The sequence below is a fragment of the Meleagris gallopavo genome, chromosome 6 (assembly GCF_000146605.3).
Source record: "Meleagris gallopavo isolate NT-WF06-2002-E0010 breed Aviagen turkey brand Nicholas breeding stock chromosome 6, Turkey_5.1, whole genome shotgun sequence".
Classification (NCBI taxonomy): Eukaryota; Metazoa; Chordata; class Aves; order Galliformes; family Phasianidae; genus Meleagris; species Meleagris gallopavo.
The window spans coordinates 40,441,485-40,452,042 of NC_015016.2; the positions used below are offsets into that span (position 1 = coordinate 40,441,485).

Consider the following 10,558-nt stretch of genomic DNA (forward strand, 5'->3'; position numbering starts at 1 on the left):
CGTCCAGCACCACGAAGGCGGCCACGCCGCAGGAGCGCAGGACGGCGAAAAACTCGTCCGCGGCCGCCGCGAACGGGCCGTAATCGCCGCCGCGGCGGAAATCGGCGGCGGAGGTGAAGAAGAGGTGGTAGTAGAGGCTGCTGCCGTCGATCACCAGCTTGGTGTCCCGCACCCGCAGCTCCGCGAAGAACGAACCGCACTCCTCCACGAAGGCCGTCAGCCCCGGGACGCCCATGGCGGCGGCGGCGGAAGCGGCCCTCCGGCCGGGCTCGGCACGCATGCGCAGCGTCGCCTTGACAACGGCGCCGCTCGGGCCCCGCGGGCTGAGGTGCGGGCTGGGGTCGGAGGGCGGCATCGGGGTTGCTGGCAGGTAACCGCCCAGCTTGACGCGGGAGGGTGCCGAGAGGACGAGGGGGGGGAATGGCTTTAAGCTAAAAGAGGTTTGTGTCGTTATTAAGGTGGTCTGTAGTACAGACAGTTTGGCTGCGTTTCGCCACAAAGTCGCGCTCCTTGGGGCAGCGTGCAGACAGCTCAGCAGGTGGGTGTTGAAATAGGTTGGTGCGCATTTGGTTACCGTTTAAAAAAAAATAAATTACAATCTCATAATCTTTATTTAGGCTCCCTGTTTGTAGGAAGGCAATCCCTTGGCACCAGAAGTTAAGCGGTTTGTAAAATAAAGCTTTTTTTCTTCTCTTTTCCAAAAGAAGCGAAGCATTTTCATATGCATTGCTGATGAGACAGCAGTAATAGCTGTGCTGATGAACGGATATTAGGACATCTGCTTCTTTGCATTTGAGGATCCTTTGAAACAAACAATGCAAATAAAAAAGCAAAGTAACAATACCAATATTGTTTTAGTATGTAAGGAGCAGTATCTGCTTGTTATCGTTTGGAATGAGGAAGGAAAAGAAAACAAAGTCAGTCCAAAAGCATTTTCAGTCACAGTAAGCCAAAGTAACAGCAAAAGTTTGCTTCTGCGCTCTCTGTGTTTGCAGAATTAGGGCCTCAGTCAGAAAAGAACTGCAAAGCAAAGCTAAACTCTTGGAAAGGTGGATTGGGATCAAATTATTCTAGCAAAAGAGAAAGGAAGAACTTTTGGAAGAAGTGAGAGCTGTTAAAAATCCTGTAGGTTTGTAGTTAGCCGGGAAGCTCTGGTTTGCAGAAGCTGGTAGCAGTCACTCGTTTAAGTGCTGACAGATGGCAGAAAGATGGTGGAAGTTGAAGGGCAAATGAAAGAGTAAACAGCTTTCTAGTTAAGAATACTGTGTTAACAAGTCTTTTTCTTTCTGTTTTAAGTATTTCCTCTGAACATCTGTAGAAGAGTAAAAGGATTTGAAAACTGCATTCTAGAGAAATTTGGGTAGTTTCTGTTACACGGAGCAATGCTGAAATTTCAAGAAACTGCTAAGCATGTCAGCGTTTCCAGTTCTAATTCTGCTTGCTCAGATGCTGCTATCGCAAGGAGATACACTATTCAGAGGAAACTTGGCAACGGGAGCTTTGGAAGCGTGTATCTGGTTTCTGATAAGAAAGCAAAACAAGGAGATGAATTGTAAGTAATCTCTTTACATACTTTAAAAAAAAAACGGTTTGGACCATAATTCTTGCATTGTAGATGTTTCTTTACATTGATTTGTTTCTACTCTTAAGTTTGGTGTTATGTTGCAGTGTTTACTGTTCAACTGTAGTGAGGACAGAAGAGCAGGCTTTATGCTGACTCTTTGTTTAAAATAGTTTTTGAGATAAGGAGGATGTCGGGGGGAAGTTCTTTACTATGAGAGTGGTGAGGTGCTGGAAGAGGCTGCCCAGAGAGGTTGTGGATGCCTCTCTCTGGAGGTGTTCAAGGCCAGACTGGATGGAGCCCTGGGCAGCCTGGTCTGGTATTAAATGTGGAGGTTGGTGGCCTTGCATGTGGTGAGAGGGGTTGGAGATTCATGATCCTTGAGGTCCCTTCCAAGCCAGGCCATTCTGTGTGATAAGTCTGTGTCATTGTGCTTGTATCTAACTTCTATTTATTACTTAAAACAGAGGGGAGGTGAGTGGAAAATCTCTGACCCTCCTCTCCATAGTAATGTTTACTTCTAAAGCTGTGCAACTACAGATTTAAACAAGAAAATAACTTATTCCCAATGTCATACCTTGGACAAGTTGCTAATGTAGAATGCACACTGCAAAGGACCTGGTATTTATCCAGAACCGAGGTAGATTTCTTCACTGTCCTAACACGAAGCAGGGCATGGATGGATGTCAGTTTTCACAAATTTGCATTCTTTATAGCAATTTTTTTTTCTTTAAAGGCTTAAAGCATTGTAATTTATAAACTGTGATTGAGTAATTATGTAAACATGTATAATTGGTGTGAGTATAATGCAGGTGTGTGGTTTATATGTGGAAGCCCTGCACTTAATAAGTAAATTCTGTTCTGCAAGTTAATCAAAATGCTTATGAAAATGCTGGACATGTGCCTTTCATTCCCTGCTCATCCTTCTTCATCAAGATGAAACTTCTGTTTGTAAAAAATGTGGAGGATGAGAATCCTTATTCTACTAAGTCTGGCTACTACAGTGTCTAGCTCTGTAATGGTTCATTCAGCGCCCATTAAAGCGCTGACGTTTTAAACATGAGCAAGAAAATGTCAGAATTTCTGAACGTATTTTAACAGACTTCCCTCTTTATTTCTGATGATTTCCTATTTACTTTCAGCAAATGCTTGGTAACACCCAGTTGGAATTCAGGAATTATTTTATGCCACTGTAAGGACTGACACTGTTACTGAGAAACGCTACAGTACTGATCTTTTTCTTTATAACTCAGTTGTGTAAATGAAACTTCGGAAGGAATAGTTATAGAAATTCCAGTAAACAGCATTTGCATTTGCTGTATGCCTTACTGATAGCATTATTTCTTTTAATTGCCAGCAAATCTTGGTTTTTGTACCTGCCTGAAAATAGGCAGGTCTCATCAGTTTGACTGATAATCCCCTTAGGATTCTGAAGCCATAAAAGACAGATAAACTTCTTCAGGAAGCTGGGTGCCTAGATGTCATTGGTCTTCATTGTATAGAAATGTTTGTCTATTGGTTTGAGACTTCCAACAAATGAAATTAGAATGTGAATATCTCTGTTTTAATCCAGTAAATTTGTGAAGCTTTTTGCTCAAAGTGTGAAAAATCCAGTCAGTGTAGTTGACAGCCAGAAATACATTCTTCCTTTAAATCTGGGGGTCTATTGATCTTTTCTGATGGATGTGTCAATGAGCACTAGCATGATAAAGAGAACGTTTTTTTTTTATTTGCTCATGCTTCAGTTGTGCTGATAATGACAAGGCATTCTTGGCAATGCTGCTTTAGTAAGTGTGTATCAATGACACAGTTCTTTCACTTGTTGTCCTTCAACATCAATTTGCAGATTCTCAGCTCCTTGGATCGGGGTTGAAGGCCGCTAAGTTCTTTGACTTTTCTGGCTGGGTTTTAGATCTCTCTTGGCTCAATCTGTGGTTTGATATTTTTTTTTTTTAGATGAAAACTTTGAAAATATTAGTAGAAACAATTTATGAATTTTATTTTCCCGTTAGCATCCTTTACCATTCAGATAGGATGACTCCCTCGGCTTGTGTCACCATTCAGAATTTGAGTATGGTTGAATTCAGAATATTAACAGGATATTGAGCTGTGGGTCCTCAGTTTCTTCCTCCCTTTTCCCCCTTCCCTTTCCCCCCTTCCTGCTACAGAACAAACTGCCATACCTCGAAACTCCAGGAATATGTATTTTGCCTTTAAGTAGTTATTACCTCTATTTCTTTTTTTTCCTTCAGATTTTTTTCTTTGAAAACTTTCTTTGTTGCTGTTGTGAGTCTGTTTTTATGACTGCATGAGTATTTAACTATCTGGTGCTGATATTATAATGCAGTTCACCATTTTATCACTAGGGGGGACTCGTGTATCACCGTTTTTCTCTGTTCCTCTGAACCACGAATGTAAGTTGAAAAGCAGATTGCCCCAACTTTCTGTCATTTCTATGCTAAAAGATGACAAAAATAGAGGCCCCGGTGATGTGAAAGCTCGAGCTTTAGAGTTTAGGTACTTTCTTCTCTCTCCTGTCCATTGTTTAAGGTGATTAAAATATACTGCTTACTGCTTGTTAGATTTTCCTTTGGGAAATACATATGTTTTCAGATGAAAAATTGTGGGTTTTTTCATCATGTTTCATACTCTTTCAGAGTAATACATTTCAGAGTGTGATCCAAATTATGTTTATTACCTGACAAAAAAAAGTATAATATGTATATATCTTAGAGATCTGAAAGCACTTTGACAGAAAAAGGGGAATTGAGGTACTTAAGTCCCAAGTGACCTCAACAGAACTAGATTTCTGTTTTTATTGTTTCAGAGATGGTTCAGAATGTACCAAGAAAAGTGTTTACGTACACACTGCTGACTTGCTGAGCTCTTGTGTGATACATCTGAGCTGTGTCCTATACAGATGACATGGATAGGAAGTACTGCTGTTATGGTGGTGTATGTAGGTCTCGTACTACACATTGCTCTTAAGCATTCCCTTTTATGCCTCATTCCTTTCCTCTTTAATCTCCTAATTTGTATAGTTTGTAACTTGTAATTTTTTATAGCCTTTTATGTTTATGGTGCAGTGTGCTTTCTTTCTTACTAGATGACTCTGAAAACCTTTTTCATTTTCATTTTGCCGTGCCCTGTTTAAACTAGAAAATTATATGTTACTGTAAACAGCTGTCAGTTGCATACATAGCTAAGCACCTGAATGTCTCGGCTAGGTAAAATTTCTACTCATACAACACATTTTCTAGTGTTGATGAGCTCCATTTTCCTTTAGACAGTAAATCGTTTCTAGTTGTCATATAATCTTAAAAATACTGCCACAGGATTGCTCTCATTTTACTTAACTTCTCTGCCTATATAACTTGTTTTTTGTCCTTTCCCAAGTTGTGTTATCTAGGATGAAGGAGGAAACCAGGCTAGTGATTAGTACTCTGAGTTGAGATGGTGCCCCATGGAGTTATTTCAGACTAGCCACTGGCTTTAGAGATTACACTTACCTCTTGTCAAAACTGCTTTGTGTAAATACAGGACAAATAACCTTCTTGAGTTTGGTAATAATCTCATAAAAATACAGGTTCTCGCATTTAGATATTTGGCTAGGGAATGTGATTTTTGTCCTCCTTGCTTGTGTAGACAGTCAGGTCATCTGCTCTCCATCTCCTACAAGAGCTTTTGATTCTGTTGAATGATTCTCACCAGTTATTGTAGAGAGTTACACATCTCAAAGACAGAAATTCCTGCAACTTAGGAAACTAAACAGCAGACAAGAGAATAAAATAATGGCCTCATAAAGACAAAGGCCTTAACCAGGAGAAGACTTCTTTGTGAAAGAGTGTTTCTTCTGTACTAGACAACTTGTGTCTGGGAGATATCATAGATTTCCTTGCCTTTGGGAAGAAGCTATGATTAGAGTTTTTATCGTCTTAGACCACAAATTCAGGTAGGCACAAGAGATATTTATAGGAAATAAGCTTCTTAGTTCCAGTTTAAACGGAATGGCTTGTTTTCTGTATTATTTGATATTTTCACCGCTAGATATTTGCAAATCTTTTGATTTTGAGGCAGTTTCTGTACATTCATTAAAAGTGAGGATAATAATATCGACACTACCTTTCCGTTCTACTACTCTCTAAAATGAGCTTTGATAAATCTGTATTTCAAATTGCAAACTGATTTAGGTAATATGTAACTGAAGTTCAGATAAGGATTGCATCCTCCTGCAAATATTTGCTTTGTTTTTTAATCTTTTTCCAAGGTTTGAACTGAATTTAGGCATGGTAGATGGGAATGCAGATGAGTGGTTGCCTATTAGTGGAGTTTATTTTTTTTTACAGGCTCTGGTGTTGACTCTTCTAGGAAGAAAAAATGGTAGCTTTAATAAGGGTAAAAATTACTTCTGTATATGGTTTTTTTTTTTTTCTTTCCTTTTTTTATTTTCTAGAAGTTGCATTAGGAGTTAAGTTGGACCTATGTCTTTGTTTAGGTAGCAAGGGACAAACAGTGCTACCCAGTCACTTTTCCAGATCTATGTAAACCTGTCTATTAGGAATGATTCTTGGCATATATGTGGCACCTTTTCCATCCTGGGACCTCAGAGCACTTCTCAGAGCTGTGAAATATTTTTACCCAGTTTGTAGATGGGCAAGAAACAGAGAGGTTAAATAGTTTGCATGCATTCATGCAGGGAGATGGTGATAGGCCTGGGAAATGACTGGGCCCTACTTGCTGTGTAATCTGTCGGTGTTTTGAAGATCCTGCTACTATTTAGCAAGATTAACTGCACTGTAGATGCATAACACTTGTCAAGAGCTCAATACAATGACGGCCAGCTCTACAGTTTGGATGGAATCTGTGTGTGGCAAAAAGTAAGCCTGGTTCCCTACAGTCTTGCATCCTATGTCCCCTTGTCCTATCACAAGAAGCCCCACTCTTTCACAGCACAGTTACGACTACATTCAATTTCCTTGAATGTCCTCCATTTTCTTCCTCTAAACACAGCTCAGATTTCTTCCTTCCCTCTAGTATTCCTCTAATATTTGTATTTTCTTTCTGTATGACCTAATTAGACGCTAAGGAAGCAGCCAGTTGAGGTGTGGTTGTCTGTGAAGACTTGCACAGCTGAGGAGATTGTGCTATGCACAGTGCCATTTGGCAGCTCAAACAGTGTAGAACTTCTGACATCCAAGGGTCACTAATTGACCATCCATCAGTTCTTGCACTTCCTACTTAGATCACTATGTAATACCATCCTTGAAATTGCTGCTCTTCTGACAGGTTTGATTGAAACTGCACAGTAAGTCTGCAAGTGGAGTAGTGATTGGTAGTTGGTCAATTCTCTCCTTTGTACAGAATGTTAAAAATATTCCATTACATCTTATAGCCACATGACAGATGGCAGCAGAGGGGCAGCCTGACAAAATGGCATCTGACATGGAAGTGCAGATGAAGCAAAGATGTGGAACTGAATTCCTCCATATGGAAAACGGTATGGACGTTCACTGACACTTGCTGAGTATTTGTGGAGATCAACCAGTGGATGTGAGCACAGTGAGCTGAGTGGTGTGTCTCACCAGCGGCTACAGTGACATGAATGCAGATTTTGGGTGGATGATTTTGATGAGCAGATTTTGATGAGCCAGGCATGCAGGTTCTTGTTCATTGCCGGCAAAAATGCATAGTTAATGGTGTTGACTACATTGAAAAATGCTGTTTTGTAGCTGAGAATTTGCTCTATCAAATAGTGTTATTGTGCTCTTTGTATCTATTGTAGTTGCCATGATAATAAGTACAAAGTTTTGGAGCAACCTACATACTTTGAATTCATCTCCAACTTGCCAGTTTACTTGATCTTTTCTGTGTTCAGTTCTTTGACAGTGTATATAATAGATAAATGTTTTGAAGCATATTTGATCTAATTTGCTACGAAGCTCAAGTCACTTGTATGTCCAACTACAACACCAATTTTATTGGCAACGTTACAAGTGAAATTTATCAGCTCAGAAGTTATCAAGGCAGTACTATTGTATAAAATCCTACCATGTCATTGTTTTGCTCAAATACAGTCTTTAGCTTGAGAGATTAGAAAAGCTTTTCAATATTGTTTTTAAGAAAGAGTTTGCATGGGTTTTTTTTAAACAAAGAGTCAGTATGGTTTTGAATTTTCTTGAATATTCAGAAAAAATTACTTAAAATTTACAAATCGACTTCAAAGTGCAGGACATGGAATTTTGTTTCTCTTGTGGCTTCTTCACTGGCATGTGATTTTTGCAAAAGTGCTTCTCAATTTTTTGAGGTGCTTGCTTTTGTTTCTGGCCAACATGGTAATGATATCCCTGCAGTCACTTTTATCCTTGTCCCCCTGAGTAGTTACTCACAACAGGTAATTAGGATTAAACACAATCCCTTTTTGTAACAGAGATTTACAATAGCCCGAAGGACAGTGCTGTCCATACAGATAGCGAATCTCCTGATCAACTGTGTGAATTGGAGCTCTGGGTTAAGTTTCACTTGCTCACAGCCCTGCATAGGCAAGCAGATGAAGTAGCAGTAGGCGGATGGGGACTTCTGACTCATCCATATTCATCAGGTTCTTACAGGTGCCCTTGGTGGAAAGCACATTGGGATGTGCCAAGCTCCCCGGACTGCTCCTGCAGGTGGTAGTTGTGGGGTGTCAGCTGGCTTCTGCGCCTGCCTTGCATAATGCCATTAATCCAGGCTCACACTAGGATTCCTTGGAAACTTAACTGAATAATTTATCACATGGCTTTCAATTATTTATGGATTCTTATTACAAATGAAATAAAATCTAAAGGCGGAAGAGTTTTGTAACTCATGAATATCCAAGTGACAGCCAGCAGACTGCTTTGTCGCTAAATCCGTTTGTTGCCCCTTTGCTTCTCTGAAGGCATTCCAAGGGAACGCCCGTTTGAAACCAAATTGATTAAAACAATAATAAATGACTCCCTCACAGTCACTGTGTGCTTGTTCATCTAATCGTGCTGTTGGCCTTTTCTTGACTCCCTTACTTAGTAAAAAAAGAAAGTTAAAATCCTTCAGGTCATTTTAGGTGTTTGAAGAGATATTTGTGATCTCCTTGGAAACTGAGCAAAGGTGCAGTTCATAGAGGACCTTCCCAGTTATCGCTTATTTTTATGTAAGCTTTTCTCAATGAGCTGCTTTTGCTTATTTTAGCCAGGTGTGCCTCTGCTTCTGGATGTAAGGCTTGGGACACCACGTGTCACTGCTTAGTTGCAAAACCGTCCTCAGCCCCAGATGAAGGTAACACCATGACATGGACAGGGACTTCTTGCTGATTTAGCTAGGGTAGCTGAAGAAGTTGCCCTCCACACGCTTTCCACTCAAGTGGCTAAACCTGATTTTCATATTATGTGAGGAATGCTAGGGGAGTCAAGACCTAAATAAATGTCTGGGTCCTTACAGAAACCTCCTAATGTTAGCTTCTGCTCTTGAGTTTTAGTTTAAGAGTGTACCTACAAATGGACATTGAGTTTACTCTATTTATCACCCCCACAAAGCTGAGCTCCCACAGGGGATCACAACTCACTAGGTTGTCATCTTGTGTGCAGGCAGCAAGCAGGGCTGGTGGTTGACTTAATTCTTTTTTGTAATGTTTACAAGCAGTATTTTCAGCACTGAGCACAGAGTTGTGCTTAAGGCATTGCTGGTGAATTATTGGTGCTTTGAGGTGCACAGCAGAGACAGAATGTAATGATTTTGTAATTAAGCAAATGCTTTGAGGTCACCACTGTCTGATTCATTTTATTGAAACCAATGTTCAATTTTTATGCTGTTGTAAGCTAATTTTAGTAAGAAAATGGAGAGTTACAGTATGTTACTTTAGGCCAAATTGTGACCACCTGCCTCAAAGATTCTGTGTGGTTTTGCAGTATTTGTATATAGCTGCCTATTGTAGCTCTCTGTACGTAGGTCTTTCCAAAAGTAATGCATTCAATTTATTTCCACGGAAACTACAAGATAAAAGAGTACAGTAACACTGTTGGATAGAGGAAATTCTCAGCTATGAAACACTATTTTTCAACATGGTCACTACCATTAGCTACGCAGTTTCACCTGTGATGAACAAGAGAGGCTGCATGCTGTGCTTACCAGAATCTACCTCAGCAGAGGTGACCAACCCTCTGTCACCACTGCTGTAATGCATCACCCACCACCTCACTGTGCTCACATCCACTGTTTGGTTTCCATAAGCCTTCAGCAAGCATCGGTGAATGTTAATGAGCCATTTCTTCTGCATGAAGGAATTCAGTTTGCATCTTTGCTTCATCTGCACTTCTGTGCTAGACACCATTCTGCCAGACTGCCCCTCTACATGTCTGCAACATGTAACAGAATATTGATTGACAGGTTCATTCTCGACTGCCATACCACCCAACATGATAAAACAGGAGGCACTATTTTTGGAGCAGCCCTTGTCAACAAGATATTTTCTCTGAAGTGTGCATCAAGGATATTGTGTTTCTTCCATGCAGAACTAGCTCTTTGTTGCATTCAGAACATTGTAATGAGAAAATAACTGCCGTGAGTGAAATGAAATCTGGATTTATTGGACAATTAGTGTATTTTTCTTTCATTTTTTTTCCTGTTTTTTGTTACTGTTGTTCTGCTTATGTGACACATTAGTAAATATAATTCCTACTTCAATGTTTCCTTTGCCTGCTTGGTGTGTCCTTCATGCGTTCTGAAATATCTTTTCAGTGTTGATGGTTATTTACTTTTTGTTTTGCACGTAATTCATGGATTTCTAAGACTACTATATGATACTCTGAGAAGCATTAAAAGATTTTTATCTTACAATAAATGTATATACAGTTGATTTCTTCAGTTAGTATTGCTTGATCTGCTTTGTCTATGCTTGTAGACTTCTCAGTAATAAGCTTTTATAAAGCTGTAAGCCGTCCTTTTATCTCTCCCTACTCACTCCCCCCCACCCCACCTCCTCTGCTT

The 10,558-nt window shown here is 40.1% G+C and overlaps 2 protein-coding genes across 6 annotated transcripts in view; one reads left to right on the forward strand and one right to left on the reverse strand.

Annotated features, from left to right (window-relative positions):
* The window catches only part of ASTE1 (asteroid homolog 1), a 4,224-nt gene extending 3,902 nt beyond the window's left edge, over positions 1-322 (reverse strand). The window contains exon 1 of the mRNA XM_010713084.3: positions 3-322. Coding sequence (XP_010711386.2) covers positions 3-280 — 278 coding nt within the window. The 5' untranslated portion in view covers positions 281-322. The remainder of the gene's footprint in view (positions 1-2) is intronic.
* Positions 225-10,558, forward strand: part of NEK11 (NIMA related kinase 11) — a 113,016-nt gene continuing 102,682 nt past the window's right edge. For 3 of the 5 annotated variants that reach the window (XM_019616553.2, XM_003207228.4, XM_010712925.3), the window contains exons 1-2: positions 225-328; positions 1,297-1,552. In XM_019616553.2, coding sequence (XP_019472098.1) covers positions 1,383-1,552 — 170 coding nt within the window. In that variant the 5' untranslated portion in view covers positions 225-328; positions 1,297-1,382. Of the gene's footprint in view, positions 371-458; positions 539-1,296; positions 1,553-10,558 lie in introns of all 5 variants that reach the window. The other 2 variants (XM_019616551.2, XM_010712924.3) reach the window with 2 other exon arrangements.